At 35.8% G+C, this 21638-nt stretch overlaps 1 protein-coding gene across 3 annotated transcripts in view; it reads right to left on the reverse strand.

Annotated features, from left to right (window-relative positions):
• CEP192 (centrosomal protein 192) overlaps positions 1 to 21638 on the reverse strand; it is a 76739-nt gene that overhangs the window by 44792 nt on the left and 10309 nt on the right. For 2 of the 3 annotated variants that reach the window (XM_036419336.2, XM_045574723.1), the window contains 11 exons: positions 20188 to 20308; positions 18662 to 18810; positions 17486 to 17627; positions 16709 to 16842; positions 14173 to 14266; positions 13731 to 13961; positions 10842 to 10985; positions 10112 to 10176; positions 9218 to 9427; positions 6163 to 6289; positions 5114 to 5244 (listed from right to left, as the gene is read on the reverse strand). In XM_036419336.2, coding sequence (XP_036275229.1) covers positions 5114 to 5244; positions 6163 to 6289; positions 9218 to 9427; positions 10112 to 10176; positions 10842 to 10985; positions 13731 to 13961; positions 14173 to 14266; positions 16709 to 16842; positions 17486 to 17627; positions 18662 to 18810; positions 20188 to 20308 — 1548 coding nt within the window. The remainder of the gene's footprint in view (positions 1 to 5113; positions 5245 to 6162; positions 6290 to 9217; positions 9428 to 10111; positions 10177 to 10841; positions 10986 to 13730; positions 13962 to 14172; positions 14267 to 16708; positions 16843 to 17485; positions 17628 to 18661; positions 18811 to 20187; positions 20309 to 21638) is intronic. The other variant, XM_045574722.1, reaches the window with a different exon arrangement.

Raw genomic sequence — 21638 nt, forward strand, 5'->3', positions numbered from 1 at the left:
TTTTATACCAGATAAATTTACCTCAGTAAATAACAGGTACATATTAATCTTTATTTATAAACTAAAGGCGTGGTACATGAATTCATACACGGATGGGGTCCCTCGACATGGCCAGTGATGGGGGCCAATCAGGGCTGTCTCACCCAATCCTGATCAGGGCTGATTGGGGCCAACCAGCAGGGAGGAGGGACGGTGGGAGGTTGGCCAGGCCACTGAAGGTTGGCTGTGGGAGCGCACAGACTACCAGGGGGCAGCTCCTGCATTGAGCGTCTGTCCCCTCAGGGTCAGTGCGCATCATAGCGACCAGTTGATCAGTCATAACAGTCGCTTAGGCTTCTATATATAGAGATGCTAGATAAGACTTAAGAGCAGCTGAGACCGGTTTGGCTCAATGGATAGAGTGTCGGCTTGGGGACTGAAGGGACCCGGGTTCGATTCTGGTCAAGGGCATGTACCTTGGTTGCGGGCATATCCCCAGTAGGGGGTGTGCAAGAGGCAGCTGATCGATGACTCTCTCTCATCGATGTTTCTAGCTCTCTATCTCTCTCCCTTCCTCTCTGTACAAAATCAATAAAAGATATTTAAAAAAAAAAAAAAAAAAAGACTTAAGAGCAGCTAGATAAGACATGTTAGATAATAACTTAAGGGTATAGCAGTGAAATATCTAAAAAACAAAATAGACAGCTGCTATCAACTTCAATTGTTAAATACTGAATTACTTATCTAATCAGATTATCATTTGACAAAAAAATCTTCAGGAGTAAAAGATGCTAAAATGGAATCAGAAAAATAATTTAAAATAAAAAAATTAAGAAAATAAGACTGAGAAGCCATTGTAACTGCCAAGTATAGTTCCTGGTAATTTCATTCAATTGTTAGAAATACTTATAGGCGATACAGAGAAAGACAAGTGCCATGTGATTTCACTCATATGAGGATCTAATGAGCAAAATGAACTAACAAGCAAAACAGAGACAGACTCATAGATAGTGAACAGGCTGACATCAGGGGGTGGAGGGCTAGATGGAAGGCTGGAGAAATAGAGTAACAAAGAAAATAAGAGAAAGACTCGTGGATATGGACAACAATGTGGTGATTGCAAGCAGGGCAGGAGATGGAGGGTTTAGGGAGAAAAATGGTGATGGACAGAGATTGACTTGGGGTGGTGAACTCACAATACAGTGTACAAATGATGTGTCAAATTGTGCACCTGAAACCTGTATAATTTGTTAACCAGTGTCACCTCAATAAATTCAACTTTTTATAAAAGAATTTATAGGCAAGACATAAATAGGAATCATGGATAAAAAACTAAAAAGGAACCAATAAATAGCAACAAACACATTCAATATTCAAAAATGCAAGTTAAAAACTTCTACCTCCAGTAATAACAAACTAAGTAGAACAAAACAATTCTTGCTGAGAGCAATTAGAACTGGAGAGCATATTCAAAGACTTCCCTTCAATTGCATTGGAAAGCTTTTTTAAAAAAAATTAAAAATTATGAGGCCAAAATTTAAAAGAAAGAATCCCAAACAGGTGAGTCCATTAATGGAGATTCTTTCCCTAGGGAATCTGCTGTTTCAAGAGGCAGCTAATTAAATTTTAAGAAGGAGACAGCAAAGCTGTTCTTATGGGAGTAAAAGTGTAAAACCACAAGTTCAGTATTTGCCTATTATGGCAGGCAGTAACCCTGATAAGCATCATACTTTAGGAAGAGACCACAAAGAACTACACCCTAGGAGTTAAGGTAAACCAAAATTAGACTGGCTGTCCTTCAGACTGAGGCTCAGTTCTAATGACCTCAATCTCAGAAACCAAATTAAAGTAATCTGAGATTGCTGGAGTTCTTTGCTCCCTTTCAGAAGCAAACATAAATCCTGTCTGGAAGATATAATCCCCCATGACCTCCAATTATTTCAACAACTTTTCCTGTAAAAGTCCACTTCTCAATCAATGACACATGAAGTTTCAAGATAATGTGGCCCAAGTACAAAAGAAACAGACCTGTGGGGGAATCCAGAAACTAGTCATCAAAATGGAAAACACATCTGAATCTAAAATCTAAAACATAAAATCTAGCATAAACTCTAAAACATAACTAAAAGACAACATTGAGACTCTAGCAGAGGGCTAGGAATTATAAAGAAATAACTAAATGTAAATTTTGTAACTGAGAAATACAGTAACAAATTAAGAACCCAATGGATCGACAAAAACTAACTGGACACAACTGGAAAAAAAAAATGAGACTTGGAAGAGAATTCTGAAGAAAATATCCAGAATGAACTGTGAAAGAGAAAGTTAATGGAAACTACAAAAAAAGAACAGAAAAATAGTAAAAAAAAAATAAAAAATAAAATAAAAAAAAGTATACTCTGTAAAAGTCCAACAAAGTTGTAACTGAACTCTCTAAATGGAATAAAGTTCTATTTAATGAGACATTGGCAGAGAATTTTCTACAACTTGTGAAAGTCAACAAACAAGAATTAAGAAGGCTCTGAGCAGGATAAAACAAGATACCTAAGCACATCATAGTAAAACAGACACACACAAAAAAAATTTAAAGCAGTCAGAGATAAGATACATTACCTTTAGAGACGTTAACAATAATTCTGAAAGAAAACATTTAAAATGAAAAGATGTAAAATCATGTATTCAAATTGCTAAAAGTTGTTCCATGCCCTGGCCAGATGGCTTGGTTGAAATTCTGTCCCTATCACCAAAAGGCTGTGGGTTCAATTACCAGTCAGAGCATAGACCTAAGTTGCAGGTTTGATCCCCAATCGGAGCGTTCGAAAGGCAACCAATTGATGTTTCTCTCCCTCTCCCTCTCTCCCTCCCTCCTTCCCTCTCTCTTCCTCTTTTTTTCTCTCCCCTGCTTTCTATCCTATATATAATAAAAGCTTAATATGCTAAGTGTCTGACCATTCGTTCAACCATTTGACCAGTCACTATGACGCACACTGACCAACAGGGGGTAGACACTCCAACCGGTAGGTTAGCTTGCTGCTGAGGTCCGGTTGATTGGGACTGGACAAGAAGGGCTGGACACACCCAAGACTTTTCAGAAATATGACCATGGTGGTTTGCTTGGTTTGTTTCTTCTTTCCATCACAGATCTGCTTTTAAGCAGATAATGCACTATAATCATTTCTCTCTATTAATGAAAACCTTTTGGTGTTGGGGTCCATATTTTCAAACTTTATAAGGAGCTTACTGAAGTCTGTGAAAGCTTCTATTAAACCCTTCACTGTGAATTTTCTTAGGGTTTCTTCTTTTTCTTCTGCAGTTTCCTTTCTCTTGCCTCTTCCTCAGCTATACATTCCTGTTCCAGTTCCAACAACTCATTAGTCAATTCCTCAGGAACCAACTCTAGAGGCTTCTCCATGTCATCCTCATCCACACCCATGTTAAAGTTGTTTGTCATCTCAACCTCAGACTCATTGGTTTTTGCAACCTCCTCGGCCTTGAGAAAATTCTTCGAAGTCATAAATGAACTTCTTGTCTTTTTCCAAATGGCATTCACACATTCCTTGGTGACGTCACACCAAGCCCAAGCAAGGTCTGGATGTTCTAATACTTCCATAATTGCATCATATCTACCCAGGGTCTTCCTCACTTGCAGCAAGAGCCTCAGCAAAGGTCCTCCTCCAGTAGTGGGCCTTAAAAGCTGTTGTAACTCCTTGGTCCATTGGTTGGATCAAAGAGGTAGTGTTTGGACAGAGAAACACCACTTTGATTTTGGGATGAAGAACACCAATAAAAGGTTGAGCGAATTATCCACAATAAGCAAAATCTTGAAAAGTTATGTTATTCTCCAATCTGTACTTCTCCATTTCACTGGTATCACAATTCAGGAGGGCATCTTGGAAGAGGAGCTGGGTCATCCATGACTTCTTATTGCTCCTAGTGCACTGCCAGGGTGTGCTTACTGATATACTTGAAGGCTCTGGGGTTCTCACTGTGCCAGATCACAAAGGGCTTCAATTTGTAGCCAGCAACACTGACCCAGAGCAAGACTGTTGTCCTGTCCTTATAAGCCCTAAAACCTGACAATGACTTGGCCTCTTTATGGATCAAAGTCCTTTCAGGTATCTGCTTCCAGATTAGGAAGGTTTCATTCATACTATCGATAAATATTTGCTCTGGAAAGTAATTTTCCTCCACAATCTGCTTACCTAGGGTTTCCAAATATTCCTCAGTTGCCTTCTCATCAGCACTCACAGACTCACTACTCACTTTTAGATTATGTAATAAAATGTTTCTTGAATTGTTAAATGACCCAGAGCTAGTAGTAAATTCAACAGTATAGTTCAGTCCAACCTTGTCTTTCACCATTGCAAACAAACCTTTTGCTCTGGCCATGGTGCTGAAAGGGATATGCTTCTAAGTCTGGTCTTCAATCCAGGTAATTTAATATTCAAAAACCAATTAATGTAATTTACACATTACCATGGGAGAAAGCGCATGCTCCTACTTGATACAAAAAAAAAAAAAAAAAAAAAAAAAAAAAAAAAAAAAAAAAAAACACAGAAAACCACATTTTACAAGATTCAATCTCCTTACGAGTTAAAAACAAAACTAGCGCCCTGGCTGGGTAGCTCAGTTGGTTAGAGCATACACCAAGGTTGCAGGTTTGATCCCCAGTCAGGGCACATACAAGAAAATCAATAAATGCATAAATAAGTGGAATAACAAATAGATGTTTCTCTCTTCTTTAAAATCAATCAGTAAATTGTTTTTCAAATGGTGGTAAAATATTTAAAAGACACATAACATTGAATTTTTTTAAAAAGGCAACTATGTTATATTAATACTCCGTATTTTTCACATCTGAACTTATTTTTTAAATGTTTTTATTGATTTTTACAGAGAGAGGAAGAGAGAGAGAGAAACCTCGATAAGCTGCCTCTTGTACACACCCTGACTGGGGACTGAACCTGCAACCTGGGCATGTGCCCTGATCTGGAATCGAACCAGCAACCCGTTATGGCATGAAAGGACGTTCAATAGATTGAGCTACATGGACCAGGGCCACATGTGACCTTAACTTGATCTTAGACAAGAACTGACATGGTTTTAGCTTTCCTTCATGAAATGCTTATGATACCTCTGTTTTGCCTTTATTGGCAGTTAATGTCACATCATTTTCATCCACTTGTGAAATACTGTCCAGTTCTTCCGCCTGAAGTGTAACTGATCCTTCACTTGGTTGTGCATTGGAGTGTTCATTTAAATCTCCTGTAGGAAATATACAATATTCAATTTACATCTATACACTATCTCACAGAAACAATCTGTGGGATAAGGATCACTAACATAATTGCCAAGAAAAAATCCTTTTACCCAAATATCAGTCAATCTCACAAAAACTGAATAAAGGTATAGTCACTAAGACAAAGGCCATACCATTGTTAATTTAGCTAAATTCTGCAAACAAAATTGTGATTTTAATTTCCCTTCTTATAAATTCATTTAATATTTTTCAGATTTAAATATTTCACAAATGCACAAATTGAATTAAAAAATAATTATTTCTTTACAATAGTGGAAACTCAACTATATATATATATATATATATATATATATATATATATATATATATATTTATATATTGCCTCTTTATTCCAACTCCCCTTATTGTAAAACAGGCTCTCTAAGGACTGGGGCATACCTTATACAATTGTATATGACATGCAGCAGCAGACATTATACTCGCAAAAAACAGCTGTTTGCTCATTAGATGTTAACCAAAATAGTTTTATTTTAAATATTTATTTAAATATTTATATATATATATATATACTATCACAGTCTCAATCTCAAAATGCCTCTTTAATTAAAAGTCTACCTAAATAGTAAATATAAGTTATAACTCATTAACTCAGTTGTCTAATAGGACAAAGTTAACTAAACCATTTGAACAAATTATACTTAATTTACTTTGACTTTAACAAAAGTATTTAGGTGGATTTTGGATGACTTGTTTCCAATTTAGATTTAAAAGGCAATGTGGAACTATATAAAAATCAAATGAGTAACTAATATTGAAAAAAATGTAATTCATACATTTTCACTCATTAAGAACATAATCACACAATCACTTAATTTACAGGTTAAAAAAAGAGTTACTAAAAATTCTTTCTTTTAATCTATTACCTGAAGACGAATCATGGTTAAGATGAGCCATTTCTTTGTCCAAATCACTTTGTGATAAATCAGATTTTCTTATTAAGGCAACAGGTTCTCTCTCTTCTGGTGATCTAATAAAATAACCAAATGATGGCTACAAAATAAACATGTGGATTATTTCCTTCATTTTCAACTGCTTTGAGAAATTCTATACTATTTTATCTTAATATTAGTAACCTAACTAAATGATTTCAACAAATATTTTTTCTTTCTATTTAAACTTAAATGACTAGAGATGAACTTTAAAAGTATGCCTACATCAAACCTTTTATTTCCTTATTGCCAGCTATCTTTAATCATCAGAACTAATATGGTCAAGTAACTTGCCCTCACTAAGAAATCCAAGTTAAATAACCCAGAAGTGACACTTTGTTTTTTCCTTCAGTAATTATTTTTTAATATCTACTGTGTGTCAGACACTGTTAATAAACATCAGTGAGAAAGGAAAAAAAAAAAAAAAAAGAATTCCTGCTTTCCTGGAACTTAAAGTATATAATTTTATACAAAAATCTTTATGAAGAGTAGATTTCTTCCTACTGAGTTGGATGAAAGGTTCAGAAAGGTTTATTATTTAATATATTCAAGGGGCTTGCTAAAAGGCAAGAACATAACTTTTATTTTCTCACAGAACTTTCACATGATAGATCTAAAATGTGAATTCATTAAATACACTCAATTTTTAGTTGATCTTCACTTGGAAATTTCTTCCCTTGACCCAGCAACTTGCATGCAAGTAACATTTCACAATTAATACCAAAATATAAATTCCAAATGACAGATCCATTTTTCATGATCCAGTGCTTTAAAATTCATCTGTTTATAAGGAATTCAATTACTCTTTAACTTTACTCCTAATGTAAAAGATTCCAATCGATCCTGGTGGAAAAAATCTGCCTCACTGAAGTATTAATTCTCATTTTTTAATTCACTGAAGACAGAATTCATAGTTCAGTTTCAAATGTAAGTTCTGTAAATCAACTGTGAGATCTAACACCTTAGCTATTATTTTAAATTATATTCTTAGTGAAATTCAGTTTTAATAAACACTCTGTCCGCCCTGGCCAGTATGGCTCAGTTGGCTGGAACAATGACCCCATACACCCAAAGGTCACAGGTTCAATTCTCAGTTAGGACACATATGGTAGGCAACTTATCAATGTCTATCTCTCTCTCCCCCTCTCTCTAAAGTCAACTAAAAAATATATCCTCAGGTGAGGGTGAAAAATAAATTTAAAAAATAAACACTGGCCCTGACCGGTTTGGCTCAGTGGATAGAGCGTTGGCCTGCAGACTCAAAGGTCCCAGGTTCAATTCTGGTGAGGGACATGTACCTTGGTTGCAGGCACATCCCCAGTAGGGTGTGTTCAGGAGGCAGCTGATTGATGTTTCTTTCTCATCGATGTTTCTAACTCTCTCTCCCTCTCCCTTCCTCTCTGTGAAAAATCAATAAAATATATTTTAAAAAATAAAAAAACACTGTCCAATAATGCCAACTCCCTGTAGAGAATTTATTTACAAGCCTTTTGACTCTATCTCTGAAGGAAATCTTGAGTCCCTGAATTTTCCTTTTCTGTAATATCATTCTAGCACTCAGCTTTCATCAAATCTCTTCCTATGTACCTTTCTGCCTGTTTCTGCTCTTCCTCTGCAGTTGACTGACTTTTCCACACAGGCTCCTAACAAATATGGTGGCATACTGTCACACTTAAGTGATGGGCCCAGACACCACAACAAAGTTGCTCCCTGGCTCCAAGAATTTCTTCCCAGTAAATGTGAGATGAATCCAAATCCTGCAAGGACCCTTCATAATCTGGCCCTTGTCGTCTTCTACCACTTAACCTATCATACTCTCCCACCCCACAGTTCAGTTTCAAATTTAAGTTCTGTAAATTCACATTAGCTCCATTAGCATATTTCTGTTCCTCCAATATGCCACTCTACCTCCTATAAATCACATAAATGGTCATATAAATCAGGGGAACACTGGCCCAAGGGCCATATAAGGCCTGCAAAATCATTTAGTTTGGCCCTGCCAAGGGATTAGGGGTGAGTTAATTACATGTTTGACCAAATAAAGTAGGCTTATTTTTTAAAAAATATATTTTATTGATTTCAGAGAAGGAAGAGGGAGAGAGATAGAAACATCAATGATGAGAATCATTGATAGGCTGCCTCCTGCACATTCCCTACTAGTGATTGGGACTACAACCTGGGCATGTGCCCTTGACTGGAATCGAACCTGAGATCCTTCAGTCTGCAGGCCAACACTCTATTCACTGCACCAAACCGGCCAGGCTAGCAGACTAGTTTTTAAGTTGGTAATTTTGTAGGGCCTGTGAATGTTATAGTGTCCAAATGGCCCTTGGCAGAAAAAAAGGTTCCACACCCCTGATACAAATACTCTCCATTTCCTGGGAAGAACCTCCCTCCAGATCTTTTGATGACTGCCTCCTCCTCTCTCATCATTTAGGTCCCAGATGTCACCCTGACTACCACAGCTAAAGCATGATCTTGTCCTTACTCATTCTTCACAGGACCTTCCATTATTGTTTGCATTTTTAAGTTTTTACATCTTATTAAATTGAAACATTCCTATATTTCAAAACATGTTTTTAGACAACAGGTTAAAAAATGAATCTTTAAGTTCTTCCCACCAACCAATGATATAACCATAGTAACTAACAGATAATAATATTACCACATGTTAGGTTTGGTGCTAAATACTTTACATGACATTTAATTCTTCCAAAACCCTGTAAGATGGCATTCCATTTTAGAAATTGGAAAATTAAGGCATAGAGAAGTTAAATAAATTGTTCCATGTCATTGAACTAGTTAAAAGGCAGAGATAGGACTGGGTCAAAGTCTGACCAAGTAATAAATCTAAACTTTTATCCACTATTTTAACATGTTCCTATTCTGTCTCTGCTTTAAAGATACTACTATGCTGTCAATAAGCATTATAACATTCAAAATATAACAGCTGGTCAATTGAACCAGTTCCAGCACATATCATACTTACTCTTTTCACACTATAACCACCACCAAGGCAACCAAGAGCTTCAGATCTTTGAGCAAAGAACTCTCCCAAAGATAGACGTAAATAATTGGCATCATCTTTGTTCAAATCTGATGTGCTAAGTGATTTCCTCAACAAATTGTAATTAATTGAAATTCTCCACGACGTATCTCCTAGTCCAACTGAAGTATCCTGGGCATCTATATTTTCTTCCTAGGAAGAAAGTTATTATTTCACTTTATTTCCCCAGCAAGCCTTTTTTCTGTTTTTCTCATATTAAATAAAAAAAAATTAAAAAAAGTTAAGAAAATTAAAATTTTTAAAAATGTGGACAAATTCAAGCTTAAGGAGCTAATACAGATAATGAAATCCAGAAGAAGAGACCTTCATTTTACATACTTTGAATTATAATATACACTGTTTTGATATGTTGTTTAATCAAACACCAACTTTCATTAATATAAATCTTTAGAAAGGAGCATATTTTCAATAAAAACAAATAGCATTACCTCATTTTAAACTATGATTAAAAACTAGAAATATCTTTGAAGACTATTAAGTTGATTTTAAGCAAATTAAATATTATTTCAGTATGCCAGTTATTTTTTCAATCAATAATTTTGAGTGTGAAGAAAAAAGCAGAAATTGTCTAAATATAAGGAAAGCAAGATAAAATTCTATACTAACCATATATCTACTCAGATAGAAATAAAGATTTTGCAGGATGGACAGAAAACTCTGGGGAGGGAGGGCATATATGGGGGGGCAATGGTAACATATGTACACATATAATACCTTAATAAAAAAATAAAAATAAATTCTAAAAATTAATTAATTAATTAATTAATTAATACAGGAAAAATTTTAAACTTTGGTTAATGCCAATAAAATACATACCTGCATAAATTGGTGCTCTTTATTAAATTCTTCTTCATCTTGTGCAATCAATTCCAATGCCTCAGCTTAAAAAATAGATACATAATATTATATTAATGCCAATTAGATACTAGCATATAAATAAAAGTTAACTAGTTAGGAAAAAGAAATACTAAAGAAATAAAAAATTTCTCATCCCCAATTTAGAGGTGTTCAGAGACCAGAGCCTCAGCAGCATAGCAACATCTCCAGAGATAAGACAAAATGCCATGCATTCTGCAGACCTCCAGTTTTCCTTTCACTGTCAGAGGTTCTGCTAATCAACAAACCTAATTTATGTTCCTAATATGTTCATCCTTTGAGATTTTACTTACCTCCTTCATCACTTTTCTTCCATCATTTCTACCACACTTCTTAGCTTTTACTACAAAATGGATTAACTTTTGTAACTGCTCATTTATCAGTATAGTACTTTTGTTCACAATAGACTTTAAAAAGAAAGTAAAGCCTCCTAATTTTGCAATACTGTAAAGGTTCTAAATTGAAGTAAGAGACTGCTGGTCTAATTCACTGTCTTTAAGAAAAAGGCTCAGCTCACTCTGCAATGATTAGCACTTTTTCAAGCCTTTGTTCCAATAATAACTCACTAAGTGAAGAACTAAGTAATATATATTCCAAAAAGGATCCGATGTGACCAACCATCATAAACAATGAAAATGGTATGATACTGTGGTTAGCGATATTCACTTACAACCAGTTCTGAATTCTTCATTCATTTCATCCATTGGAGGCATATTTAAATCTTGTTCTTCATTAAAAGATGTATAATATGCAAGGTCAGTGACCCATCTACCGTCTTCATTTTGATAAACCACATTCTGTGTTAGATCAGCTTCTAAAAAATAAAATTCCAAAAATATCCAATGATACATAAAACAAATAAAATTATATAATATTCTTAAATAATGTTATTTAGTTGCCTTACATTAGTTATCAACAGTCCTAAAATTTGCCCAAAACTAGATAGAAAAAGGAAAATTCATTTCCCCCACAGAAAAGTATCTCTCTGATAAGCCAGGCTTAATTACAGTAAAAGTATCTAATAGAGAATTGGGGGGAAAGGAAAAGAAGACTTAGAAAGGTATTCTTTTACCAGATCTGTGAATAAGATACCATTTTATGCTATTTATTTACTTACAGTAAAAAAATTTTATATTTAGAATTAGCTAGTGGGACTCACTTTATTTTTATATATTTATTTAAAGAAAGGACATTTCATTTTTAATCATTAAGAAAAAAAAAGTTCTAGACAATGTCAAATTCCACCTACAATAAAGTTATGATTACACATTAAATATATCTACACATATACAAAAATATAAAGTTCTATTATAGAACCCATATTAAAATTAAGCAGAACTTATCAACTTATATGTGAGGTGTAAATCCTTTCTATAGGTTCCTTTAAAGGTTTTAAAGTAAAATCAAAACCTAAAAACAATGACCTCTTTATGCTACTTAAACAAAAACTGATAGTTCAGTTACATACTCCTTTTATATTGTTCAGATATTTCTAAAATCTCCCACTTTTTTAAAGTATAGAAACAGAACTCAAAATATTTTACAATATAATACTAAACATATAGACTAGGAAAGACATGTCAGATGACATATTGTTTTATTCAATACGTTTTTTAATAAGTATGAGAGTTTTGTTTTCCTAAAAGACCAAGATTATCATTAAGATACAATTTGGTAAGATTTCAGAGTGGAAAATAACCTCAATATTTTATCACAAAAGTAACACTGGTAACAATTTATAAAAGAAGCCAGTAGTCTGAGATATATCCAGGGATTAAATCTCATGATAGAAAGAAGCAGTCAGCCGTACTCTGTGGCTTCACTAGCAAGAAACAAGTCCTGGTTCTCCAGAATCTCTGCTTCAGAGAGCTTTCTGTCACTATGCACATCCATTTCATCAATGAGATGAAGAGTTTCTTCCTGACCAATGCCCCGATTATTGGGTACTATCAAAGATAACAGATCTTGAGGATCCAGCCTGCTATTGGTATCTTGTCATAAGCATTTAGGAATCTACTATTATCTTTCTCAACAGGATCCACTCTGTATCTTCATTTACTGAATCCTGCCTATAGTCACCAAAAAATTCTTCCAGCCCTGACAGGGTACCTCATTTGGTGAGAGTGCTATCCAGATAGGCCAAGGTTGCAAGTTTGATCTTGATCAGAGTACATACAAGAATCAACCAATGAATGCATAAATAATGAAACAAACCCATGTTTCTCTCTCTCTCTCTCCCTCCCTCCCTCCCTCCCTCCCTCCCTCCCTCCCTCCCTTCCTCCCTCCCTCTCTCTGCCCCCAAGTCTAAAATCAATTAAATTTTTAAAAATTCTTCCAAACTAACAAATCCATCACCATTTGTTCTTCTAAAGTTTCTTGAATGACAAATTCCATCAGATAATCAACTTCTCCAGGATGCTCAAAAGCAATAAATTCTTCAAGATTCAAACCATCCTGGTTAACTTTTTATAATCCTTTCTTGTCCTTTAAATGAAGCTGCCTAAGACTCCTCTTCTGCAACAGCCAGAGCTGTGCTCTCATCAAAGTCAATCACACAACCATACATCTGAATGTTGCACTCATCCCCTGACTCACTGACATCACTGTTTTTATCATTGTCAACAAACTATCGTTTTGCTTCTTGCACAGCATAATGTTTTAAAGACAACTGAATCCATGAACTGAGTTCACTTTTGGTGAGAAAGCCGTCTGAGTCTAAGTCAGTGTTCTTTATGATTGACTTCAGTCTTTGGTGTTGCCCTTCCAGGGAGAGTTGTCAACTTTTTCCTGGCTGCCCAGCAGTGCCTCAGTTATAGTCCCTGCATGGCCCTAGAATGCAGCAGCCCCAGCTTTCAGGCCCAGTCACACTGTGCTAGTGGCCATGGGCACAGGGCAGAGGAGGGGGGAGGGAAGCAGTGCTGATTGGCAAATGAACAGAATCTCAAGCCCCAAACTCACAGCTGGGACACAGCTTAGATTACCCCAATTTTCTTGGCAACATGCATAGTAGGAAGCCACTCGGACATGTATATGCCATATACTCTCCATCAGGCCTGATCAGGGTGTTGACTGTGGCTACATCAATGTAACAAAACTTCTTCACAGCATGTTTATCTGGTGCTTGTTGGCCTTGACATCCAAAATGAACACAAGAGTCTTGTTGTTTTCTATCTTCATCATGGCTGACTTGGTAGTCAGGGGAACTTGATGATGGCACAGTTGTCAGGGGAACTTGATGATGGCACAGTGGTCAAGCTTGTTTCTCCTGGGGGGACTCTTCCGGGTATATCTGGGTTGCCACACCAGCCGGGCAGGATCTCCATCTTTCTGTGTGGCTGTGGACACCTTTCAGCACTGCTCTCTGCCCCTGAATCCTGAACATGCTGCCCTTCTTCACTGTGAGGCTCCATCTTCATTTTAAAGATACCATTTTTTAAATTCATAAAACATAAATATTTTAGTATGAAAGATTAGGCAAGTTCCACTTAGAAATATATTCTATTCAAAATATGCACAAAATATTTTATATATTCTTTATAAAAGAAAAAAATCCACTTACGGTCTTTCTCCTTTTCAATGGACTCGTAAGATTCACATGATCGTCTTTCGCTAGTTGGTGACTGGAGAATATCAGAATTAATGCTATTGTTATTAATGGGCTTCAACGATGCTATGTTCATATTTTTTTGAATGGATACTTTAGGAATCTCAGTGTTTGAATCTGATGCTAATTGCTTATTTTGATGAGACCCTGCCTCCAATTTTAGAAGATTTATCAGGTCAAAATCACTTCTATTGTAAGGTGACCAGACATCCCGCATTTGGCAGGACAGTCCCGATTTTTAACAATTTGTCCCCGTCCTGAGGCATTTTTTAAAAAGTCCCTATTTTTTGAAAGAATGCACGACAAGCTAGGGAACAGCTCCATATAGACCAAATTTTTAATCAAGAACACCCTCCCCCCATCCCCGCTTTACCAATGTTAAAATCTGGTCACCTTACTCTATTGACATTTGTATCATGAAAATAAACAGGGTTAAATTTTGCATTAGCAGTCCTGATAGTCTTCACCAAATCTTGTTCCCTTGTGCTTTCCTTTAAAAAGCAATAAAAGAGCAACAGTAAGTTTTGTTCTTCCTAATTCAATCCAAAATTTTATGGTCAAAAATTAGGTAGCTGACATAAATGTTTATTAAGTATATAAGAGAACAGACTATACAGTATTCACTATATTCTTCTAGATTATGTAAAACCCAATGTTAAGCAATTGACAAAAGCCTAAATTCATAATGTGGTCATCCCAAACACACAACAACAGATCCAGGTACCAAAAGTGGATCCAACATATTCATTACATTTACAGAATGTTAGAAATGTCAATTTAATTTCTATCATTAGAAATGTCAATTTAATTTCTATCATTACCATTAAAAGTTTCTACAGGATGGTAAGCCCATTAGTGTGACCAGCCTCATAAAAATAATAGACATTAATATGTTTTAATAGAAGTAAAACAGCAAATACTACTATATTCCTGAGAGTCTAAAGACAATTGCATCAGACAGAGCAAATTAAGTCAATGCTTCAAAGCCAAGCAAGAGGCAGCCAATCAATGATTCTCTCTCATCATTGGTGTTTCTGCCTCTAACTTTCCTCTCTGAAATCAATAAAAATATATTTTAAAACTATGCTGAAACCAGTTTGGCTCAGTGTATATACAGAGCGTTGGCCTGCGGACTGAAGGGTCCCCGGTTTGATTCTGGTCAAGGTCATGTACCTTGGTTGCGGGTACATCCCCAGTAGGGGGTGTGCAGGAGGCGGCTGATAGATGTTTCTCTCCCATCGATGTTTCTAGCTCTCTATCCCTCTCTCTTCCTCTCTGTAAAAAATCAATAAAATATATATTTTTTAAAAATATATATATTTTTTTAAACTAGATAACTATTTTTCATATATAACATTAGCACAGATTATAAAGAACCAGAATGTGGGGAACAAACTCTCTCCTCAATAAACTGACTTAAAACAATCTTGAATATAGAAAGTAGCCCACCCTCCCCTGAAATCACCGTGCTCCCTCCAATGAAATGCACTTGAACCCTTAGGGGTGTCGAACTCAGTCAGAGAAGGGGCCAAAATCTAAAATCCAGCCTAAATCGCGGGCCGAATGGTTTACTGAACAGTCATAAACTGACAATGTTAACCAGAAATGTGAATTTAAAATGAGTGGAACAATCTTTTCCTTAACAGTGCTGTTAACCAACTCACATGCTATCAAGGATTTGGCCCGCGGGCCTTGTGTTTGACACGTGTGCTTTAGGTGCTTAGTTGAGGAGCCAATTGGGTGAAGCTACCACCTATGGGACAACTGAACACCTCCAAGACAGAACACCACCCAGGCAGAATGACAGGGTAGCAGTATGGGGCTTTAGATAGCCACTCACTCTCCTCAAACCAAAGAAGCCATTGGTGGGAAAATGGGTGCTCAACCATTTGTAGATGACTGCTTCTGGGATGGGGTTTTCTGTGATCTTTTAAAATTCAGCCCAAGCCGAAACCGGTTTGGCTCAATGGATAGAGCGTCGGCTCGGGGGACTGAAGGGTCCCGGGTTCAATTCCGGTCAAGGGCATGTACCTTGGTTGCAGGCATATCCCCAGTAGGGGGTGTGCAAGAGGCAGCTGATCGATGACTCTCTCTCAACAATGTTTCTAACTCTGTATCTCTCTCCCTTCCTCTCTGTACAAAATCAATAAAATATATATTAAAAAAAAAAAAAAAGTCAGCCCAAGACACAGGGTTTGTTGAAAAAATAAATAACAAAAAAGAGGAATGCAGTTTCTCTGACAGTTTTTTTTAAATATATTTTTATTGATTTGTTACAGAGAGGAAGGAAGAAGGATAGAGAGTTAGAAACATCGATGAGAGAGAAACATCGATCAGCTGCCTCCTACACACCCCCCACTGGGGATGTGCCCGCAACCAAGATACATGCCCTTGACCCCGGGACCTTACAATCCACAGGCTGACGCTCTATCCACCGAGCCAAACTGGTTTCGGCCTCTCTGACAGTTTTTAAGCTTAAACACAAAGTAGGTCTTTGTTTACACTTTGAAAGTTTAACTCTAAAAAAAAAACTTAATAATTAGAAAATGTAAGAAAGGAAAAAATAAAAACACTCCACACATTTCTTAGGGGTTTCATGAGGAGGTAATGATAGTACAGTTGACACTTAGGATGTTAGGGGCACTGACCACATTTGGATCGCAAGCCACAGTTTGCCGACCACAAACATAGGGAATATAGCTAATAATATTGTAATAAGTATATGTGGTGCCAGATGGGTACTAGATTTACAGGGGTGATCACTCATAAGTTATATAAATGTGTAAGCAATAGGTTGTATACCTGAAACTAATGTAATATTGTACATCAACCATAACTGAAAAATAAAAATTATTTTAAAATAAATTAATAAAAATGCTATCATAAAGACTCTGTTTTCACAGAACACTTAAAGAAAATGCAAATAAACTTACTCTGTCACAATGTAGAACAATACTCTTAGAACTTTCTTCCCCTTCTTTCTCTTTTTCAATTCTCAAAGAATTAGAGGAAAATTGTAACACATCATCTACATGCCTTCTACTATTTCCATTATCTATAGAATTACCTAAAACATAAGAAAAATAATGAAGCAATGTCAAAGTTTCAGTAATCTAATGTAATAACTCTTTTTGCTGTTCAAATTACTTTATGTAAACCTAATACTAAAGCTTTCATATAAAAATATAGCAATTTGCATGAGAGAGGAAATAACCAACAGTATGAGGCAACAGTAAATGTGCCAAACTGCTACCATACAGAGAATTCATTTCTAATTCTCTAGCATCTGAATGGAGCACAGTCATCTGTAATCTACAACCTACAGTATCCCCAATAATACCAGTGCACTCGGGCTTTATTGAAAGCTCTTCCGAGCATGACCCCTCATGCCCGCCCTTTCTCTTCTTTCCAGCCCCGTTATCTACGCCTTCTCTCTCCTAAGCTCCAGGTGCTCTTCTCCTGCCTCTGTATCCTGTTTCCTGAGCCTAAGCAGCCAGCTGGCTCACCTCTACCACCTCTGTAACTTTTTAAATAAACTTCCTCTTTTAAATTATTTTTTTAAAGGCTCTTGTGAAAAGTTTCAGACTTTCAATATTTGGGGGGATACAAGAGTAAATACATATTAAATCAATACCAAAGAAATGAGATTTTTTTGCAAAAATTCAAAGTCAAACAGAATTTAAAAACAAAGGAATCATATCAATACTTACTGATCCCAGGGAGACAAACATGACCTTGTTCAGACTCTCTGTGGGTTGTTTCAGAATTTCCTGAAGAGTGTGAGCCATGGGAAATCAGAGAGCTGTTATTTTCTGACTGAAATTTACAGTTTAAAGTACCGTTTCCATTTGCCTGTTGAAAGAGTATCTTAGTTTTATGAATTTTTAAAATTAAAAACAAACATTTTGAGGAATAAAATATGGAGAGCAGACAATGTCTTCTTCATAGAAGGATGACAAGGTAGCTGTAAAATGTAAAATTTGTTTCTGAGAGGTCTCAGCAATGATATTAAATCCAGATCATAAAAGGCTGTTCAGGAATCAGAATGTTCACATGACCTTGAAGTTCACCCCAGAGGACTTTGTGATAACAAATGGATAGGAGCTATCTGGCTGACACATTAACCTAGATAATCAGACACAGCATCACTAATAGGACAAACAGATTCATATGTCCCCTGAGTGATGCATAAAGATGTACACATCACCCACGTTTAACCTTATCTGTTCATGAGAAAAATGTTTAACCTGAATTCTTGCCAAATGTTTAACATAATTAGAAGGGGGGAAATTTGGTCATTTTACAAAACAAGTCTAAATTTTACAAAATAGTTTATCAACATAAAAGAACTACCGTACTCCAGACTGAAAGAATAGAGATAAATGACAACCAAAATGTAAGTGTAATCCTTGATTAAATCTGGATCAAAAATAATAAAAATAAAGGACATTTTGGAGACAACTAGGTAAATCTGAGAATGGACTGTACATTAATTTAGATTATTATATTGGATAATTTAGATAACAGATTTGAAATTATTGAGATAAATGCTGAAGTATTAGGGTGAAATGTCATATCTGCAACTTACTTTTAAATGATTCAGAAATAACATGTTATGGAGGAACAAAGGAAATGCAAAAATGGCAAGTTATTAACAATTGGTTGCTTTGAATGGGAGGTATTTACAAGTTGACTGTACTGTACTATTCTTTTAATTTTCTGTGTAATGGAAAGAGGACGCAGGAAAAGTGTTTCTCATCAGTTTATATTGAGGAAAAATAGAGTGCCAAGAAAACCAAAAGCTTAAGTTTTATGTTAGTATCCAATAAGACCAATAATAGTTTTCTAATGTTGAATTCCTAAAAAAGATAATAATTGGAACATACCTGAATGAGATCACCTATAGGTAACCTAAAAGCTTTTTCTGGAAGTTCCTGTCCTTCTAGGTCTTCATATAACATTCCTGGAATTGCCAGTTGCTCAAAATAAGCCTCCAAATGATCATCATAAAATTCTTCATCATCAATATCATCATCTATTAGTAAATGGAGAAAAAATAGAATAGGCTTTAAAGTAGTGAATGAACTATAATTTAACCAAAAAGATTCATAAGACATATTAATCAATGATGATTTTAATATTTGACATAGAAAAACTTATCATTTTTGTCTATAAATTATTATGAGAATTCCAATATAACTAAATATTAACTTTCTTTGATAGGATAGCACAGAAATAAATCCTGGCATAAACCAAATGTTAGGGCAGTGGGCGGGAAACTCATTAGTCAACAGAGCCAAATATCAACAGTTCAACGATTAAAATTTCTTTTGAGAGCTGAAAACCGACTTCTGCGCATGGACCACGAAGTTTCAATCGCACTGTACGTGCGCCCACACATGGTATATAGAAGAGGCACACAAAAAAGGGCCAAAGAGCCGCCCGCGTGTGGCTTGCGAGCCACAGTTGGCCGACCACTGTGTTAAGGTATAATAAATGTGGCATTGAAGATCAGTTGGAAAAAGGGCAAATAATTCAGAAAATGGAGTGGCAAATGAGTAACTATCAAAAAAAGGATGGATAAGCCTATCATAAAAAAATAAATTCTAGATGAATAATAATTAAGTATGAAACCTCAAACAATATCTGATATTGAGAAAGAAGGAGTTAAGAAAAAATAATGTAACAAAATTGAACCCTAATAGGCATGATTAAAAACATTCAACCTCTACCAAACCAGAAATTTGCAAATAAACAAATCAAAGGACACTGGGGCAGTGCTTTTGTTTGCCTTGCGGTGACTTTTTAATGTTTCAACAACCAGCCCAGCAGGGGCAAGAATGGTACTGTAATTATCACTGCCTTTTCAAGAGGATAATTTTGCAATTAAGAGCCTTAAAAGTACTCATAACCTTTGACTTAGTTATTCTACCTCTAAGGAGGAGGAAAAATTGTGTCCTTTCAGTAAAGCTTCACAGATAGCTTCTTCAATCAGAATTAATTTGTCACCCTCCCATGATTCCTGAACAATTTGTACTGAGGTACACATAATACATATAATACAGTTGAATGTTTAGCTATGTATCTCTTCCCTACTTGGCAGGTCTTTCAGAAAGCAGAGGCCAAATATAAAATATTTCATGGTTCCCCCAATTTCTTACTGCTTTATACTGAAGTGGAACCTAGGGTTACTACTTTGTACCTCAGGGATAAGCACAATCATATCAGGACTGATACATAGAAATGCTTCAGAAGTCCATCATTTAACAGAAGAAGCCAGAGTGCTGGAAGATAGGAAGAAAGGAGAAAGCAAAGAAACAAAAATCTGGCATAGGAATGACTGCAACCAAGAGGCAGAAAGACACAGAATGGCAACGTAAGAGCTAGGAAAACACAAATTACATTACGGTACCAGAAGAGTCATCCAAGCTTGTCAGTGACATAAGTTTTTCATTTTCTATTAAACTAGTATGGCTTAAGTCATTGTTTAAATTCTTGTCTTCAAAATGTTTTCCAGCATCAGGAACAACAGTCTATAAGAAATAAAATGCATGTAAGAGAAGCACACTCACAGCTTTGAAGACCATAGTATAAGGCTGCAAAAAGGAACACCAATGTGCTCAGTATTTATAATTCACAATTTAGGCAATGAAAGCCTAGTTGTTTTATATGTATAACTTTCTTCCTACCTTGATGCCACCTCCCTTCCCCTGACTCATCCAATAAGACATCCTTAAAATTTAATATTTCAAAATGTTAAATGCTTAGAAGACCTAGAAATATAGTTGGTATACTAATATACAATTGAATTTGAGCAAAAGAGGCTTGCAATAGAAAGTAAAAATAGCAAAGTGGCTCCACAACCTACAATGGAACGATCGATTTCTCTGCTCCTCAACCCAGGAACCATGTAACCCTAAGGACACTAAGGCCCAGAATAAAATGTAACTTTTCCTTCTAAGTGCTGATTTTATTTCATAATCATATTATATATCATATTATATATTAAGAATTAGCTTGCCGGTTTGGCTCAGTGGTAGAGCGTTGGTCTGTGGACTGAAAGGTCCCAGGTTCAATTCCGGTCAAGGGCATGTACATTGGTTGCGGGCACATCCCCGGTAGGGGGTGTGTGCAAGAGGCAGCTGGTCGATGTTTCTCTCTCATTAATGTTTCTAGCTCTCTATCTCTCTCCTTTCCTCTCTGTAAAAAAATCAATAAAATATATATAAAAAAAAAGAAAGAAAGAATTAGCTTGCAAAATGTACACTGATTTTTAAGATTAAACGCATGGGCTCTCAATGCAACTGCACACTTGCAGAGGGCAGCACAACATCATGCTCATAAAGATCTAAGGCACCAAGGACGACTACTGTGGAATATAAATTCTGTGTGTTGAAATTTTTTGTAATAAAAATTAGGGGAAAAGCTGTATGAGAAAGAACAATATGGAAAACACCTCTGCCTTTTTGGTCATGCATCCTATTGAGAACTCGATCCATTCTGCCATATGTGGTGTCTTACATAAGGGCCAACTGAACTAGAGAGGCCCTGGAAAACTTCCTTATTTTGCTAAAGTGGTGTAGTTCTTAGTTTAGACGATAAGATCTATCAAAACATATTTCTTTCACTGCCCTGGAAACCAGGACAGTCAAAGCCAAAACAAAAATCAAATACAGTAGTAGCTCCCTGTGGTCCATGCTTTTGAATACACTTATTTTCCTCCTGCTCTCACTTTTTCATTTTCTTTTTATTAAATATCTCATGTTTCATACTTGTTTTCCTGCTTTCAAGTTTTATGGTCCCCTTTTATCATCAATGATATCAAATGTTTTTAGTAAATCAATTCTTCAACCATCCTAAGAA

The sequence above is a fragment of the Pipistrellus kuhlii genome, unplaced genomic scaffold (genome assembly GCF_014108245.1).
Source record: "Pipistrellus kuhlii isolate mPipKuh1 unplaced genomic scaffold, mPipKuh1.p scaffold_m20_p_6, whole genome shotgun sequence".
NCBI lineage: Eukaryota > Metazoa > Chordata > Mammalia > Chiroptera > Vespertilionidae > Pipistrellus > Pipistrellus kuhlii.